This window comes from Rhinoderma darwinii, chromosome 10 (assembly GCF_050947455.1).
Source record: "Rhinoderma darwinii isolate aRhiDar2 chromosome 10, aRhiDar2.hap1, whole genome shotgun sequence".
Lineage (NCBI taxonomy): Eukaryota > Metazoa > Chordata > Amphibia > Anura > Rhinodermatidae > Rhinoderma > Rhinoderma darwinii.
Genome location: NC_134696.1, coordinates 1,930,443 through 1,950,612, shown reverse-complemented (window position 1 = coordinate 1,950,612; position 20,170 = coordinate 1,930,443). Strand labels below are relative to the sequence as shown.

At 39.9% G+C, this 20,170-nt stretch overlaps 2 protein-coding genes across 5 annotated transcripts in view; one reads left to right on the top strand and one right to left on the bottom strand.

Annotated features, from left to right (window-relative positions):
• The window catches only part of ARHGAP32 (Rho GTPase activating protein 32), a 523,871-nt gene that overhangs the window by 319,170 nt on the left and 184,531 nt on the right, over positions 1-20,170 (bottom strand). The window lies entirely within an intron of this gene.
• Positions 1-20,170, top strand: part of BARX2 (BARX homeobox 2) — a 53,735-nt gene that overhangs the window by 26,615 nt on the left and 6,950 nt on the right. Inside the window, exon 2 of the mRNA XM_075839155.1 lies at positions 13,462-13,768. Coding sequence (XP_075695270.1) covers positions 13,462-13,768 — 307 coding nt within the window. The remainder of the gene's footprint in view (positions 1-13,461; positions 13,769-20,170) is intronic.

The following is a 20,170-nucleotide window of genomic DNA, read 5'->3' as shown; positions in this document are numbered from 1 at the left end:
ACAAGAATCTGATATAATCCGTATAATAATAACCTGGAGGAAAGAGACGGCCGCGACTGAAACCTTTTAGAGCCGGGGTCATAAATTCCATATTTGCTGAAGCTTTTCAATTGCGGAATTCACGAAAATCTGTAAGAACCTCAGACTAGTTCCACGGGGAATATTTTTTTTAATGTAAATATGTGAAGGATGTAAACCAGGCTAATGGGTGGGGGAGGGGGACACAGGGGAGGATCAGGAGGAATATAGAGGGGGTGATACTCATAGACCGGTATCAGACACATTATTATTCCCAGGTCCCCGATACATTTCACCTTATGTATGTAATCTCTATGAAGGGGGAGGGGGGGTGTCTGCTGGACTCCCCCAATGTCTCTAATTCCAGGGAACGGACATTGAATACAACATGGCGTCTAATTGTAATAAAATGTTCCAGCGGCGGATCTCTGCGGTGCTGGATTTCATTGTTCTGTTCCATCACATGTCAATTCTGGGCCTTGAATAAAGTTTCTTGAAAAGAAACATCAGTGACGCAGCTCCGCAAAGAGAAGTCGCATTCACCTGTAGAGTCGCTTTATAGACTGGGCGCCGTAATAATCGACTTACCTGGAAAAAATATATTAAAGGGCCGGGGTCCAGTTTTCTGTAGGTAAAGTTTCATCATTATGAAAAGTTTTGCTACTTTTTAATGGACTTTTCAGCAGATTATCTAATACTGTCAAATATTAAGACAGCGTAAACGTCTACCAGGCAAAAGATGCGCCAAATTGATCACAGTGGCTCGTGCTAACTATAAATGTGCTACATCTTGCTAGACATGTTACAGACTTTTCCTTATACGATCTCTGGGTTGGCTCACTTTAAGCTAGTTTATTTTTTTTGCGCAAAAATTTGGGCACATGGCAATGCATTTTAAGCCACACCCTTTCTGTTAGGCCACACCCCTTTTATAGACCCTTTTGAAAAGGGTCTAGTGCCAGAATTCTGGTGCAACAACAATAGTAAATCCATTCACTGACAGCAAGCAGACATCTTGAAAATAGTGAGTTAAAACAAAGCCTTGTACAAAGAGGCAGAACATCTCATTATTTAATGACCAAAAAATATTTTGGTCCTTTTGTGTGACTTTTGCTGTTGGGAAATTTCTCTCATCAGGACGGATCATCCTACGTCTCTTAAAGGGACCACACACATTCAATTTCTGACAGATAGCATAAAACCAGTGGGGTCTTCCATCAAATCTCTGATGTCTACGGACGCTTCACTCCCTCCCCTTTTCTCCTCTTCCATTATTTTCTTTGCCACATGAGCTGATGTTAAACAGTGACAGGGATGATGGGAGTGATACACTGTATGTTAGCAATAGGGATAATGCTGGGGGCAGGGATGATGGGAGTATATAAGATGTATATAGGGATATAGGACACTAAGCTCCTGCATCATGGAGGATAGGAGTGATACATTGTGTCTGACTCGGGGATTAGATTGTAAACTCCATGGATGTTGGGAGTGATACATTATATGTCAGGGAGAATAGATTGTGAGCTGCGAGGGACAGTGATGAGGAGATTAGAATGTGTTGGATGATGGGAGTGATGAGTACGGAGGCTGCGCTCGTGCCTTTATGACTCAGCGCTAACAGTTTTTCTCACTGCTCTTCACTTATGAAGATTGAAGTGACAAGTTTATTATATTCAATCATGAAACTCTAATTATATGTTTATCATATTTAATTACGAAAATCCAGCTGTGCATGTTTTATAATTGAATGATGACGAGCTGCAGGAGAGGAATCATTAGCATTATAGCTGCATTTTTCATGGGCACAGAGCGGCTCAGGCTGCAGGTGCGGACATGTCCCCTGGTGGGGCTGGGATCCTCTGCAGAACACGGACTGATCAGAACGATCGCATAGAAAATGTAGATGAAAGGACTGAACCTGAGGTGACGGATTATCAAATATTCGGGATTATTGGACAGTCAGAAAAGTTTATAGAACTCATAGAAAACCCAAAATAAACGACTGAAACTGAATCAGCTGCTGCCGCTCATTATCATTCCAATTGTTCTCGACAGGATTTTACCTTCTTATACGAGGAATAGATCGGTCCACGGCTCCCGCTGATTTCTTTGCACTGTAAGGGCACGTTCACACGTGGCGGAATTGCAGTGGAAATCCTTAGCAGACAGTTTGTCCATTTGTTTCAATACCTTTTTAGTTATCTTCATGCAGACGTTGCGGAAAACTCCACTGCGGACCATAGGCTGCGGTGCAGAATTTCCCCTCCGCAGCATGCACTGTCTGTTGCGGAGAAGAAGCGGAATTTCACTGCAAATTTCAGCCTCTGCAATGCAAAAACTGAAATCTGTGGCAAGTCCGCTGTGATATCTGCAACGTCTGAATTACCTGTCAAATATGCAAATGTTGCTGCAGATTCATTGCGTAACTGCCCCAAATCTGCATCAACATTTGCAGCGGAAAAACTCCGCCACGTGTGACCGTGCCCTAATAGCACGCAACGTATCCACCCTGTGGTGTGCACCAAGCTGTGGGGCAGTTTTTCGCCTGGAATGTCCGCTGCAGAAAACTGCAGCACTTAGCCGGCCGCCTGGGATGACATTTCATCCCAGGAGACGGCTCCAGCCTATGATTGGCTGAAGCGGCGGTCACATGGGATGTAACGTCTCCCCAGGGGGCCGCGCTGGAAGGAGGAACACAGACTTCTGGGTAAGCATCAGACTTTTTTTTTCTTAAAGAGTTGTGTTTTTTGCGGCGGAAAACCCGCAAAAAAATGCAACAACTGCTATTTGTTGCGGGATTTACCTCCCCATTGAATTCACTGGGAAAAAACCCGCAACAAATAAGCAGCGTTTACACAAATACAATTAACATGCTGCGGGATAAAATAAAATTCTGCACCGCAGGTCAAATTCTGAGCAGTTTTTCCATTTAGTATTTACACAGCGTGTGAGATTTGTTTTATCTCATCCACATTGCTGCCACAAATTCCATTGCGGAAAAACTGCAGTATTTATGCAACGTGTGAACTGAACCGAATGGGTGACACGATGCTCATTTTGTCTTTAATGTGCAGCTGTTACTATTTTATTTATTTTTTCTTGTATTTTTCTTACAGTCAGATGGATGAAAACCGCGAAAGATCCGCAAAAATCAGGTCAGGAGGAAAGTGTCATAAATATTCACTTCAGTGTGAGAACAAACTAGTTGGAGTAGTAATTGTAGTAGTAGTTGTAGGATTAGTAGGAGTAGTTGTAGTAGGAGTAGTAGTTGTATGGTTAGTAGTTGTAGGATTAGTAGTTGTAGGGTTAGTAGTTGTAGGGTTAGTAGTTGTAGGGTTAGTAGTAGTTGTAGGGTTAGTAGTAGTTGTAGGGTTAGTAGTTGTAGGGTTAGTAGTAGTTGTAGGATTAGTAGGAGTAGTAGTTGTAGTAGTAGGGTTAGTAGGAGTTGTAGTAGTTGTAGTAGTAGAAGTAGTAGTTGTAGGGTTAGTAGTTGTAGGATTAGTAGTTGTAGGATTAGTAGTTGTAGGGTTAGTAGTTGTAGGGTTAGTAGTTGTAGGATTAGTAGTAGTTGTAGGATTAGTAGGAGTAGTAGTTGTAGTAGTAGGGTTAGTAGTAGTTGTAGTAGTAGGGTTAGTAGGAGTAGTAGTTGTAGGGGTAGTAGGATCAGTAGTAGTTGTAGGAGTAGTAATAGTAGAATTAGTAGTAGGAGTAGTTGTAGTAGTAGGGTTAGTAGTAGTTGTAGGATTAGTAGTTGTATTAGTAGTAGTTGTAGTAGTAGGGTTAGTAGGAGTAGTAGTTGTAGGGGTAGTAGGATCAGTAGTAGTTGTAGGAGTAGTAGTAGTAGAATTAGTAGTAGGAGTAGTAGGAGTAGTTGTAGTAGTAGGGTTAGTAGTAGTTGTAGGATTAGTAGTTGTAGTTGTATTAGTTGTAGTTGTAGGATTAGTAGTTGTAGGGTTAGTAGTAGTTGTAGGATTAGTAGTAGTTGTAGGGTTAGTAGTAGTTGTAGGATTAGTAGTTGTAGGGTTAGTAGTAGTTGTAGGATTAGTAGGAGTAGTAGTAGGATTAGTAGTTGTAGGATTAGTACTTGTAGTAGGAGTAGTAGTTGTAGTAGGGGTAGTAGTAGTTGTAGGATTAGTAGTTGTAGTAGGAGTAGTTGTAGTAGTAGGATTAGTAGGAGTAGTTGTTGTAGGAGTAGTAGTTGTAGTAAGGGTAGTAGTAGTTGTGGGATTAGTAGTTGTAGTAGGATTAGTAGTTGTAGTAGGAGTAGTAGTTGTGGGATTAGTAGTTGTAGTAGGATTAGTTGTTGTAGTAGGAGTAGTAGTTGTAGTAGGGGTAGTAGTAGTTGTAGGATTAGTAGTTGTAGTAGGAGTAGTAGTTGTAGTAGGGGTAGTAGTAGTTGTAGGATTAGTAGTTGTAGTAGGATTAGTAGTTGTAGTAGTAGGATTAGTAGGAGTAGTTGTTGTAGTAGGAGTAGTAGTTGTAGTAGGGGTAGTAGTAGTTGTAGGATTAGTAGTTGTAGTAGGATTAGTAGTTGTAGTAGTAGTAGTAGGAGTAGTTGTTGTAGTAGGAGTAGTAGTTGTAGTAGGAGTAGTAGGATTAGTAGTTGTAGTAGGATTAGTAGTTGTAGTAGGAGTAGTAGGATTAGTAGTTGTAGTAGGAGTAGTAGGATTAGTAGTTGTAGTAGTTGTAGTAGTAGGATTAGTAGTTGTAGTAGGAGTAGTAGGATTAGTAGGAGTAGTAGGATTAGTAGTTGTAGTAGGAGTAGTAGTTGTAGTAGGGGTAGTAGTAGTTGTAGGATTAGTAGTTGTAGTAGGAGTAGTAGGATTAGTAGTTGTAGTAGGAGTAGTTGTAGTAGGATTAGTAGGAGTAGTTGTTGTAGTAGGAGTAGTAGTTGTAGTAGGGGTAGTAGTAGTTGTAGGATTAGTAGTTTAGTAGGAGTAGTTGTAGTAGTAGGGTTAGTAGTAGTTGTAGGATTAGTAGTTGTAGTTGTATTAGTTGTAGTAGTAGGGTTAGTAGTAGTTGTAGGATTAGTAGTTGTATTAGTTGTAGTAGGAGTAGTAGTTGTAGTAGGGGTAGTTGTAGTAGGGGTAGTAGGAGTAGTAGGATTAGTTGTTGTAGTAGGAGTAGTTGTAGTAGTAGGGTTAGTAGTAGTTGTAGGATTAGTAGTTGTATTAGTTGTAGTAGGAGTAGTAGTTGTAGTAGGGGTAGTAGGAGTAGTAGTTGTAGTAGGGGTAGTAGGAGTAGTAGGATTAGTTGTTGTAGTAGGAGTAGTTGTAGTAGTAGGGTTAGTAGTAGTTGTAGGATTAGTAGTTGTAGTTGTAGTAGTTGTAGTTGTATTAGTTGTAGTAGTAGTAGTAGTAGGATTAGTAGGAGTAGTTGTTGTAGTAGGAGTAGTAGTTGTAGTAGGAGTAGTTGTTGTAGTAGTAGTAGTAGTTGTAGTAGGGGTAGTAGTAGTTGTAGGATTAGTAGTTGTAGTAGGAGTAGTAGTTGTAGTAGGATTAGTAGTTGTAGTAGGAGTAGTTGTAGTAGTAGGGTTAGTAGTAGTTGTAGGATTAGTAATTGTAGTTGTATTAGTTGTAGTAGTTGTAGTTGTATTAGTTGTAGTAGTAGTAGTAGTAGGATTAGTAGGAGTAGTTGTTGTAGTAGGAGTAGTAGGGGTAGTAGTAGTTGTAGGATTAGTAGTTGTAGTAGGAGTAGTAGTTGTAGTAGGATTAGTAGTTGTAGTAGGGGTAGTAGTAGTTGTAGGATTAGTAGTTGTAGTAGGAGTAGTTGTAGTAGTAGGGTTAGTAGTAGTTGTAGGATTAGTAGTTGTATTAGTTGTAGTAGGAGTAGTAGTTGTAGTAGGGGTAGTAGGAGTAGTAGGAGTAGTAGGATTAGTTGTTGTAGTAGGAGTAGTTGTAGTAGTAGGGTTAGTAGTAGTTGTAGGATTAGTAGTTGTATTAGTTGTAGTTGTAGTAGGAGTAGTAGTTGTAGTAGGGGTAGTAGGAGTAGTAGTTGTAGTAGGATTAGTAGTTGTAGTAGGAGTAGTAGTTGTAGTAGGGGTAGTAGGAGTAGTAGGATTAGTTGTTGTAGTAGGAGTAGTTGTAGTAGTAGGGTTAGTAGTAGTTGTAGGATTAGTAGTTGTAGTTGTATTAGTTGTAGTAGTTGTAGTTGTATTAGTTGTAGTAGTAGTAGGATTAGTAGGAGTAGTTGTTGTAGTAGGAGTAGTAGTTGTAGTAGGGGTAGTAGTAGTAGTTGTAGGATTAGTAGTTGTAGTAGGAGTAGTAGTTGTAGTAGGATTAGTAGTTGTAGTAGGAGTAGTTGTAGTAGTAGGGTTAGTAGTAGTTGTAGGATTAGTAGTTGTAGTTGTATTAGTTGTAGTAGTTGTAGTTGTATTAGTTGTAGTAGTAGTAGTAGTAGGATTAGTAGGAGTAGTTGTTGTAGTAGGAGTAGTAGTTGTAGTAGGGGTAGTAGGAGTAGGATTAGTAGTTGTAGTAGGAGTAGTAGTTGTAGTAGGATTAGTAGTTGTAGTAGGGGTAGTAGTAGTTGTAGGATTAGTAGTTGTAGTAGGAGTAGTTGTAGTAGTAGGGTTAGTAGTAGTTGTAGGATTAGTAGTTGTATTAGTTGTAGTAGTAGAGTTAGTAGTAGTTGTAGGATTAGTAGTTGTATTAGTTGTAGTTGTAGTAGTAGTTGTAGTAGGGGTAGTAGGAGTAGTAGTTGTAGTAGGGGTAGTAGGAGTAGTAGGATTAGTTGTTGTAGTAGGATTAGTAGTTGTAGTAGGAGTAGTTGTAGTAGTAGAGTTAGTAGTAGTTGTAGGATTAGTAGTTGTAGTTGTATTAGTTGTAGTAGTAGAGTTAGTAGTAGTTGTAGGATTAGTAGTTGTATTAGTTGTAGTTGTAGTAGGAGTAGTAGTTGTAGTAGGGGTAGTAGGAGTAGTAGTTGTAGTAGGGGTAGTAGGAGTAGTAGGATTAGTTGTTGTAGTAGGATTAGTAGTTGTAGTAGGAGTAGTTGTAGTAGTAGGATTAGTAGTTGTAGTTGTATTAGTTGTAGTTGTAGTAGGAGTAGTAGTTGTAGTAGGGGTAGTAGGATTAGTAGTTGTAGTAGGAGTAGTAGTTGTAGTAGGGGTAGTAGGAGTAGTAGTTGTAGTAGGGGTAGTAGGAGTAGTAGGATTAGTTGTTGTAGTAGGATTAGTAGTTGTAGTAGGAGTAGTTGTAGTAGTAGGATTAGTAGTTGTAGTTGTATTAGTTGTAGTTGTAGTAGGAGTAGTAGTTGTAGTAGGGGTAGTAGGATTAGTAGTTGTAGTAGGAGTAGTAGTTGTAGTAGGGGTAGTAGGAGTAGTAGTTGTAGTAGGGGTAGTAGGAGTAGTAGGATTAGTTGTTGTAGTAGGATTAGTAGTTGTAGTAGGAGTAGTTGTAGTAGTAGGATTAGTAGTTGTAGTTGTAGTAGGAGTAGTAGTGGGGTAGAAATGTGATTGATGCTGGAGGACCGGTCACCTCTTCTGACGTGTGATTTAGTAAATAACAGGAGCAACTTTTCTTACAACCCTGCTTTGTGCAGTCCCTCTGATATTCCTCCTAAAAATGTATGAATAAATTGACAACTGAGTGTTACCAGTTGGGGGTGTTTCCCTGCACAGACTGACAATGTCCAATCAGTGCTCACAGTCCTAGACTGTGTAGGGACACGCCCCTTTGACAAGGCGAATAGCCAGGTCCAGTTGTCAATTTATTCATACATTTCCAGGGGGAATAACAGAGGAACAGCGCAACACAAAGTACTAAGAAAACATGCTACAGAATTGTTATTTTATGAAAATAGTCATGCAAGAATACATTTTAAGTTGCATCTTGCAGGGGGCGCAGGGGCGGCAGCTCTGATATAATAATCATAGTGATGGAAATGTTTACAGTTATCACACATGAGCCGCCATTTTTTTACAGAAAGATGGCAGGCGAGCGACAGATACCACTACTGATAACAACGTGTTTAATTGCAGTGAAAATCAGTATTGATCAATTCTAAACAATGATTTTATCATTGATATTCCTGTGAATTTAGACAATGTGCGGTACGAGTTACGGCTGCTTGAAAAATAAACGAATAATAACGATTATCGCTAGGCGTGATTGTGGACTAAGGCAGGATTCACACACATATTGTTGTGATTCTATGGCGTTTTCTCACACCGTTTTTTGAAATGTCATTAACGCTGCCGCCAGATGATAGTGAATGATTCCAAAGTATTTTTGGAGTCAGTGGCGTTTTCCTGGCGTTTTTCTGGCGCTTCTCTATAGGAAATTGGCAGAAAATGGATATTCAAAAAGTTTCAAAATAAAAACGCCATCAAATTCGCTTGTTAACAAAATGTAATATAATAATTATAAGAAATACTGATAAGAATATGAGATCTTAACGGTATATATGAATATTTCTTGTGATCGTGTGACCTGTACATAGGAGTCCCGGGACGCGGGTTATGATGACGGACATTCGCAGCCTCTGTAATCATGATGTATACACTGCGCCCGGATCTCTACACTTCTGTGCACACAATATTACTCATGTGTTACTTTTCATTATAGTATAGAATAATATGAGATAATAGCAGTGACAGTTAGGGCACGTTCACACGTGGCAGAGTTTTTCCGCTGCAAATGTTGGTGCAGATTTGGGGCAATTACGCAACGAATCTGCAGCAACATTTGCATATTTGACAGGTAATTCAGACGTTGCAGATATCACAGCGGATTTGCCACAGATTTCAGTTTTTGCATTGAAGAGGCTGAAATCCGCAGTGACATTCCGCTTCTTCTCCGCAATGTAATGAGCTGCTGCGGAGGGAAAAATCTGCACCGCAGCCTGATTTCCGCAGTTATTTTCTGCAACGTCTGAACTAAGTTTCCTAAAGAAGTATAGAAAGAAATGTAAAAAACCGTCTGCTGCAGAATTCCCCTGCGGACTGTCCGCCACGGAATTCAACAGCAATTCTGCCACGTGTGAATGTGCCCATACAGTAATGTTGCTGCTTAATGACTGCGGCATCTGATCACTCTGTGGTATTTCCCTCCTAGAAAGAGTGGCAAACGCACATACAAAATGCAAAGCCGGTTTATATACGTTGCTGCTTGTGTTAAAAAGTTCTAGGAAGTGTTAAGTACACAGGGAGTTTCTCGGGGGTTGAGTTGCAGGTAAAACAATATTGTGTGTGGAGATATTCATATTCCCCTACAGGCTAACAGCAAACATCTACAATACACCCCAAAATCGCTGTGTTAATCCAGCTTTGGAATTATTGTGTGTTATCTGTGGTGTTACATAGGACTGCAGGTAACATCTACTACATTATCTGTCCTCAGAGAGTTATCACTGTGTTATCTCTGGTGTTACATAGGACTGCAGGTAACATCTACTACAGTATCTGTACTCAGAGAGTTATCACTGTCTTATTTGTGGTGTTACATAGGACTGCAGGTAACATCTACTACATTATCTGTACTCGGAGAGTTATCACTGTCTTATTTGTGGTGTTACATAGGACTGCAGGTAACATCTACTACATTATCTGTACTCGGAGAGTATATCACTGTGTTATCTGTGGTGTTACATAGGACTGCAGGTAACACCACTACATTGCCTGTACTCAGAGAGTTATCACTGTTATCTGTGGTGTTACATAGGACTACAGGTGACATCTACTACATTATCTGTACTCAGAAAGTTATCACTGTGTGTTATCTGTGGTGTTACATAGGACTGCAGGTAACATCTACTACATTATCTGTACTTAGGGAGTTATCACTGTGTGTTATCTGTGGTGTTACATAGGACTGCAGGTAACATCTACTACATTGTCTGTATTCAGAGAGTTATCGCTGTGTTATTTGTGGTGTTACATAGGACTGCAGGCAAGATCTACTACATTGTCTGTATTCAGAGAGTTATCGCTGTGTTATTTGTGGTGTTACATAGGACTGCAGGTAACATCTACTACATTATCTGTACTCAGAGAGCTATCTCTGTGTTATCTGTGGTGTTACATAGGACTGCAGGTAACATCTACTACATTATCTGTACTCAGAGAGCTATCACTGTGTTATCTGTGGTGTTACATAGGACTGCAGGTAACATCTACTACATTATCTGTAATCAGAGAGTTATCACTGTGTTATCTGTGGTGTTACATAGGACTGCAGGTAACATCTACTACATTATCTGTACTCAGAGAGCTATCACTGTGTTATCTGTGGTGTTACATAGGACTGCAGGTAAGATCTACATTATCTGTACACTTGGTTTTTATAAAAAAAAAAATGTTTACCTTTTGAGATACAACTAAGGGTATGTTCACACGCTGTTTTCAGCCGTTTTTCGGGCCGTAAGCGCCCCAGAAAAACAGCTGAAAAAATGGAAGCTAAACACCTCCAAACATCTGCCCATTGAAAGCAATGGGCTGACGTTTGTCTGTTCACACGAGGCGTATATTTACGCGCCGCTGTCAAATGACGGCACGTAAATAGACGCCCGCGCCAAAGAAGTGACCTGTCACTTCTTGGGGCGTAATTGGAGCCGTTATTCATTGACTCCAATGAAAAGCAGCGCCAATTACGTCCGTAATGGACGCGGCGTTCAAGCGCCTGCACATGCCGTTACGGCTGAAATTACGGGGATGTTTCCTCCTGAAAACATCCCCGTAATTTCAGCCGTTATGGACGCTGCCGTGTGAACATACCCTGTCTATGTAGCGTGTGATCGGACATGGACTGCACGGCTATAATAAACGCTTGTGTATTATCCATGCAGGGAGATGGCTGCGAGTCCTCTGCGTTGCGGTGCTGTGTCGGTGGACGTGTAGTGCCATGTAGCTGCCTGCACTCTTCCCTCACTTCACATTGCTCTCTGTGTACAGTGTTTTGGCTGCTCACTGAATCAATCTGCCAAAAAGTGACATCCATTAATCTCCCAAATTCACCCCCTTCACTTCCATAACTGAACAGGTTGTATTTGCCCTGGGGAAAGTTCTGGCAGATTAACCCCTTCAGTGCTGGAAGACGTTAATGTGTTCCTTGTTTGGCCTTGCAGATCCTCAAAGCTGGAGGAGCTGGATCCCGAGTGTCAGGCCTGTAAACAACTGCGGAGAACTATTCAAAAACGCCCCGTCGGAACAGAACGCCATGTTTCCCATTGAAGTCAATGGGCAGATGTTTGTAGGCGTCTTCTTCCGTTTTTTCAGGCATTTTTCAAGGCAAATCCGCCTGAAAACACTCCGTGTGTGCACATACCCTTAGGCTACATTCAGACGCGCGTGTATTTGCACGTGTAAACAACGCAGCGTTTTTCCTACATTTCATGTCCACGCGCTTTGCGTGTGCCACGCGTTTCATACAAGCACTTACATTTTTTTTACATTTATTTCTCTGCTTTTCTTTGTATCTGATGCGTGAAACACGGACAGCACACGGATGTCGTTCATGTGCTGTCCGTGGTTTTCACGCACCTATAGACCTCAATGGGCAACTAGGTGCGCAAAAACGCAGCAATATAGGACATGCAGGGAGATTCAAACAACGGACACGCGCTGCGTGAAAAACAACACCTGTGTGAATAGCCCCATTGATTTGCATGGGTCCGTGTGCTGTCAGTTATTTCTACGCACCGCACACGGACGAGTATTACGCTCGTCTGAATGATGACGCGGGGGGGGGGGGGGGTATCAGTCCTCTCCATAGTGAAGTCACGTTTGGATCACATGAAGTTATAATACATGCTAGGCCATGTGAACCGTCAGAGGCGGCGGGCAGATTTGTTGTTCTTGCTGCGCCTCGGTTCTGTGATGTCGTGTGCCTGTTTTTGTGGCGCACGTTACCGGCATGCGATTTATTATTTGCGTGCGCCAGGAAGAACCTGTAAAAATGGCCGTGATTTTGGCTTGACCTAGTTTTTGACTTTCTAGTGCAAATATTTGTGGCAAACTAAACCAGCTCAAAGCCGGACTCAAGTAAGGATATGTTCACACGCAGAGTCAAGAACGTCTCAAAATGCAGCGAAAATCGCAAGTGGCACAAAAAATTTCTGAAAATCAGGAGCTGTTTTCTCTAGAAAACAGCTCCTGATTTTCAGAAATTTTTTGTGCCACTTGCGATTTTCGCTGCATTTTTCGCGGCGTTTTTTACGGTAGTTTTTGGAGCTTTTTTCTCTATGAAAAACGGCTCCAAAAACATCCCAAGAAGTGTCCTGCACTTCTTTTTCGTGGCCGATTTTTATGCGTAAAAAAACGCAGCTAAAAACGCTCCGTCGGAACAGAACGCCGTTTTCCCATTGAAATCAATGGTCAGATGTTTGGAGGCGTTCTTTTCGGGCGTTTACGGTCCGAAAAACGGCCGAAAATAGGTGTGTGAACAGACCCTTAGAGCGCACGTCTCTCCTGTGGCTTGTTTGCATTTTTCAAAATCAGCAAAGTTTTTTTGTTTGCTCTTTTTATATATATATATATATATTTTTTTTTTTGTTATTTTTATTTGGGGGGGGGGGTGTTTGTTGCTTTGATTTGTCAGTAGACTTGTTCTTGGTCTCCTCTCTCTCTTCGGTGTATTCAGATGTTGTGGTAAAAACACAATTGCATAAAAAAAACGCAGCAAATAGCGTCATTTTTACATTTATTTATACATGGACGTGTGATTTATCCTGAAAACATTTGTTACACCCGCCGGGCCGTGCTGCAAAATAGCAAAATGGACAGAAACTGCGGTAGGTGACAGAATTCGCCAGGGCGGTTACATGCTGCGCCACAACACATTTATTACCAGACGCGCCGGATTAATAAATCACACAATTAAAAACAACTTGTCGCAAACTAAGCAGGCGAACGATACAACACTATTCGTAAATCTTATATGTAAATAAAGCTTTATCAATGTTCAAGATCTCTGCTTGCTGTCAATGATCAGGAACATTCTTATTTTATTCAGAGGCTGAAAACCCGCCCTGACCTAGTCCCGCTCACATAGCTGATCAGTACAGGTAACATGTCTGGAGTCCAGACTGCTTACCTCAGAAAAATTATACTTACCGCTCCTGGGTCCTCTTCACCACCAGGCGCCACCGCACACAACATCCTGACGCTGACCAGCATAAGGGCTTTCCGTGCCGGCCCCACCAATAGTGCTGCTCCGGACTGCAGATTTGCCTGGTCAAGACTGATGCATTAAAACAAACCCTTAGCTGTGAGAAGTATTAGATCTGCACAGGATTATTGAGCTATGGAATGTTAATAAGAATGCTTCCAATCGTGGACAGCAAGCAGAGATCTTGAAAATAGTGAGGAAATGAAACCGATTTTATTAGAAAGTTACAGAATTTTCACTATACAATGATGAAGCTTAGTAAAGTTCTGTAACATTCATAGTTCAGTGTTTTCTAGGACGGACCTTTCTAAACTCTTCCCTTCTGTGTTGACATTGACAGGTTCATCACCGCTCCGATCATATCCTCTTCTCTCGGTCATCAGTCGCCAGCCCGGGGTGCTCAGCCACATGGTCCCCTCCACTTCCTCCTCACCCATCCAGGTTCTGTCTCCTGCACATCTCTCTGCGCCGTGCGCACGCTCTGAGACGCCAGCCAGCGAAGCTCCACAAAGCAGCGAATCAGAACTGGAACAAACAGCTCCGCGTGTCAAGAAGCCGCGTCGTAGCAGAACCATATTCACTGAAAGTCAGCTCATGGGGTTAGAAAAGAAATTCCAGAAGCAGAAATATTTGTCCACTCCAGACCGGTAAGAACATGTGCAGCTCCTGGACCCGTCACATGACATTATTTGCAGTGGCTTCAGACCGTGCAGGATCTATAGTCAGTGGAGTGTTTATTTGTATAGTAAGATAATTCAGCGCCATGCACACGACCGTAGATTTGTCCGTAATTGCGGAGCGTAATTACGGTCCGCAATTACGGATTAATTAATTTCTATTGACCACGGACACCCTCCTGTATATTTGCTATTTGCGGGAAGGTGTCCGGGCCGTAGAAGCCTCATGCACACGACCGTGCTCGTAATTATGACTTGTAATTACGAGCACGGCCGGGCACGGGCAGCCGGCCGCTTTTGCGAGCCGTGCTCCCATTATAAAGTATAGAAGCACGGCCCGTAAAATGAAAAAATAGAACATGTTCTATTTTTTTAACGGCACGGGCACCTTCCCGTGAGAAAACGGGAAGGTACCCGTGGCTAACAGAAGTCTATGGGCCCGTTATTGCGGGTCGTAATTACGACCCGCAATAACGGGTGTTTTTACGGTCGTGTGCAGGGAGATAGGACATGTACTACGGACCCCATACGTCATAGGTTCAAAGGCTTCTCCTACCAGATAAGCGGCAATGTCCGCAGTCCTCCTCCCCCAGCCGCAGGCCCCTCTGACAATAAGTCATTCACTTTAATTTCAGACTGTTTTAACAGACAATGTCTTTGCTCCGTCCGCGTTCTCTGCCAACCTGACTACACTCCAGCTGTTTGTGGCTTAAACGGTTCCCCAGCTGCATGGTGATGTCAGCCCGAAGCATGGCCAAATCCCATATACAGCTCTGGCATCTCAGTTGGCACAAGTACTCGGTATTGAAGATCAATCGGTCCGCCTGTTACCCACATGCCCAAGATCAGAAGCATTTTCACAAAAAGAGAGAAACCGCTGTAGACGGAGACATTTATTATGGGGAATTTCAGGCTTCCAGTGAATGAAATGTCAGATCAAATCTTGTAACAGTAAAACCGCTCAGAACCAACGAATATATTATCAGAAATCCACGTTGGATCTCAGTTCAGGAAAATAGTTTTGGCAGTGTCACTTTCTGCCAAATAGTGTCCAAATAATAGAACTATACAATGATAAATAACAGTACTATATATATATATAGTATAAGGATTTGTTCACACGGCATGTATGTAACAATTTTTTGCCGCTTTTTACGCGATGAAAAACGCGTCGTAAACGCATGCTTTAAGCTTCCCATTGACATCAATGGGAAAACGCATTGTAGTGCATACAACACCTATTTTTTACGCACGCGTGTTTAAAAAAAACGTGCCGTGTAGAAAAAAATTCCTGGCGCATAAAGCGCGCCTAGTTCCCATAGTCAATGGGAGTTCTAATTACGCTCCCAAAAACCTCATCAAAAACGCCTGTACTTTAAAAAGAATTTTTGACGCGTTTACATGTCGTTTTTTGTTTGCGCCATGTGAACAAGGTCATATATCTTGCACACATAATTGTGCATTTGATGGGAGTTGTTTGCTGTGTCCTACATAAATAATGCCGTATAATGAACAGATAACAGCGCCATATAGTGCTGAAATAATAATGCCGTATAATGAACAGATAACAGCGCCATATAGTGCTGAAATAATAATACCGTATAATGAACAGACAACAGCGCCATATAGTGCTGAAATAATAATGCCGTATAATGAACAGATAACAGCGCCATATAGTGCTGAAATAATAATACTGTATAATGAACAGATAACGGCACCATATAGTGCTGAAATAATAATACCGTATAATGAACAGATAACAGCGCCATATAGTGCTGAAATAATAATGCCGTATACTGAACAGATAACAGCGCCATATAGTGCTGAAATAATAATGCCGTATAATGAACAGATAACAGCGCCATATAGTGCTGAAATAATAATGCCGTATAATGAACAGATAACAGCGCCATATAGTGCTGAAATAATAATGCCGTATAATGAACAGATAACAGCGCCATATAGTGCTGAAATAATAATGCCGTATAATGAACAGATAACAGCGCCATATAGTGCTGAAATAATAATGCCGTATAATGAACAGATAACAGCGCCATATAGTGCTGAAATAATAATGCCGTATAATGAACAGATAACAGCGCCACATAGTGCTCAAATAATAATACCGTATAATGAACAGATAACAGCGCCATATAGTGCTGAAATAATAATGCCGTATAATGAAGAGACAACAGCGCCATATAGTGCTGAAATAATAATACTGTATAATGAACAGATAACAGCGCCATATAGTGCTGAAATAATAATGCCGTATAATGAACAGATAACAGCGCCATATAGTGCTGAAATAATAATGCCGTATAATGAACAGATAACGGCACCATATAGTGCTGAAATAATAATACCGTATAATGAACAGATAACAGCGCCATATAGTGCTGAAATAATAATGCCGTATAATGAACAGATAACAGCGCCATATAGTGCTGAAATAATAATACCGTATAATGAACAGATAACAGCGCCATATAGTGCTGAAATAATAATGCCGTATAATGAACAGATAACAGTGCCATATAGTGCTGAAATAATAATGCCGTATAATGAACAGATAACAGCGCCATATAGTGGTGAAATAATAATGCCGTATAATGAACAGATAACAGCGCCATATAGTGCTGAAATAATAATACTGTATAATGAACAGATAACAGTGCCATATAGTGCTGAAATAATAATGCCGTATAATGAACAGATAACAGCGTCACATAGTGGTGAAATAATAATACTGTATAATGAACAGATAACAGCGCCATATAGTGCGGAAATAATAATGCCGTATAATGAACAGATAACAGCGCCATATAGTGCTCAAATAATAATGCCGTATAATGAACAGATAACAGCGTCACATAGTGGTGAAATAATAATGCCGTATAATGAACAGATAACAGCGCCATATAGCGCTGAAATAATAATACTGTATAATGAACAGATAACAGCGCCATATAGTGCTGAAATAATAATGCCGTATAATGAACAGATAACGGCGCCATATAGTGCTGAAATAATACCGTATAATGAACAGATAACAGCGCCATATAGCGCTGAAATAATAATACCGTATAATGAACAGATAACAGCGCCATATAGTGCTGAAATAATAATGCCGTATAATGAACAGATAACAGCGCCATATAGTGCTGAAATAATAATACTGTATAATGAACAGATAACAGCGCCATATAGTGCTGAAATAATAATGCCGTATAATGAACAGATAACAGCGCCATATAGTGCTGAAATAATAATACTGTATAATGAACAGATAACAGCGCCATATAGTGCTGAAATAATAATACCGTATAATGAACAGATAACAGCGCCATATAGTGCTGAAATAATAATACTGTATAATGAACAGATAACAGCGCCATATAGTGCTGAAATAATAATACCGTATAATGAACAGATAACAGCGCCATATAGTGCTGAAATAATACTGTATAATGAACAGATAACGGCGCCATATAGTGCTGAAATAATAATACTGTATAATGAACAGATAACAGCGCCATATAGTGCTGAAATAATAATGCCGTATAATGAACAGATAACGGCGCCATATAGTGCTGAAATAATAATGCCGTATAATGAACAGATAACAGCGCCATATAGTGCTGAAATAATAATGCCGTATAATGAACAGATAACAGCGCCATATAGTGCTGAAATAATAATGCCGTATAATGAACAGATAACAGCGCCATATAGTGCTGAAATAATAATGCCGTATAATGAACAGATAACAGCGCCATATAGTGCTGAAATAATAATGCCGTATAATATACAGATAACAGCGCCATATAGTGCTGAAATAATAATACTGTATAATGAACAGATAACGGCACCATATAGTGCTGAAATAATAATGCCGTATAATGAACAGATAACAGCGCAATATAGTGCTGAAATAATAATGCCGTATAATGAACAGATAACAGCGCCATTTAGTGCTGAAATAATAATGCTGTATAATGAACAGATAACAGCGCCATATAGTGCTGAAATAATAATGCCGTATAATGAACAGATAACAGTGCCATATAGTGCTGAAATAATAATGCCGTATAATGAACAGATAACAGTGCCATATAGTGCTGAAATAATAATGCCGTATAATGAACAGATAACAGCGCAATATAGTGCTGAAATAATAATGCCGTATAATGAACAGATAACAGCGCCATTTAGTGCTGAAATAATAATGCCGTATAATGAACAGATAACAGCGCCATATAGTGCTGAAATAATAATACTGTATAATATACAGATAACAGCGCCATATAGTGCTGAAATATTAATACCGTATAATGAACAGATAACAGCGCCATATAGTGCTGAAATAATAATACCGTATAATGAACAGATAACAGCGCCATATAGTGCTGAAATAATAATACTGTATAATGAACAGATAACAGCGCCATATAGTGCTGAAATAATAATGCCGTAAACTGAACAGATAACAGCGCCATATAGTGCTGAAATAATAATACCGTATAATGAACAGATAACAGCGCCATATAGTGCTGAAATAATAATACCGTATAATGAACAGATAACAGCGCCATATAGTGCTGAAATAATAATACCGTATAATGAACAGATAACAGCGCCATATAGTGCTCAAATAATAATACCGTATAATGAACAGATAACAGCGTCACATAGTGCTGAAATAATAATACTGTATAATGAACAGATAACAGCGCCATATAGTGCTGAAATAATAATGCCGTATAATGAACAGATAACAGTGCCATATAGTGCTGAAATAATAATGCCGTATAATGAACAGATAACAGTGCCATATAGTGGTGAAATAATAATGCCGTATAATGAACAGATAACAGCGCCATATAGTGCTGAAATAATAATACTGTATAATGAACAGATAACAGCGCCATATAGTGCTGAAATAATAATGCTGTATAATGAACAGATAACAGCGCCATATAGTGCTGAAATAATAATGCCGTATAATGAACAGACAACAGCGCCATATAGTGCTGAAATAATAATACCGTATAATGAACAGATAACAGCGCCATATAGTGCTGAAATAATAATGCCGTATAATGAACAGACAACAGCGCCATATAGTGCTGAAATAATAATGCCGTATAATGAACAGATAACAGCGCCATATAGTGCTGAAATAATAATGCCGTATAATGAACAGATAACAGCGCCATATAGTGCTGAAATAATAATACTGTATAATGAACAGATAACGGCACCATATAGTGCTGAAATAATAATACCGTATAATGAACAGATAACAGCGCCATATAGTGCTGAAATAATAATGCCGTATAATGAACAGATAACAGCGCCATATAGTGCTGAAATAATACTGTATAATGAACAGATAACGGCACCGTATAGTGTTGAAATAATAATACTGTATAATGAACAGATAACAGCGCCATATAGTGCTGAAATAATAATGCCGTATAATGAACAGATAACAGCGCCATATAGTGCTGAAATAATAATGCCGTATAATGAACAGATAACAGCGCCATATAGTGCTGAAATAATAATGTCGTATAATGAACAGATAACAGCGCCATATAGTGCTGAAATAATAATACTGTATAATGAACAGATAACAGCGACATATAGTGCTGAAATAATAATACTGTATAATGAACAGATAACAGCGCCATATAGTGCTGAAATAATGCCGTATAATGAACAGATAACAGCGCCATATAGTGCTGAAATAATAATGCCGTATAATGAACAGATAACAGCGTCACATAGTGGTGAAATAATAATGCCGTATAATGGAGATAACAGCGCCATATAGTGCTGAAATAATAATGCCGTATAATGAACAGATAACAGCGCCATATAGTGCTGAAATAATAATACTGTATAATGAACAGATAACAGCGCCATATAGTGCTGAAATAATAATGCCGTATAATGAACAGATAACAGCGCCATATAGTGCTGAAATAATACTGTATAATGAACAGATAACAGCGCCATATAGTGCTTAAATAATAATACCGTATAATGAACAGATAACAGCGCCATATAGTGCTGAAATAATAATACCGTATAATGAACAGATAACAGCGCCATATAGTGCTGAAATAATAATACTGTATAATGAACAGATAACAGCGCCATATAGTGCTGAAATAATAATGCCGTATAATGAACAGATAACAGCGCCATATAGTGCTGAAATAATACTGTATAATGAACAGATAACGGCACCGTATAGTGTTGAAATAATAATACTGTATAATGAACAGATAACAGCGCCATATAGTGCTGAAATAATAATGCCGTATAATGAACAGATAACGGCGCCATATAGTGCTGAAATAA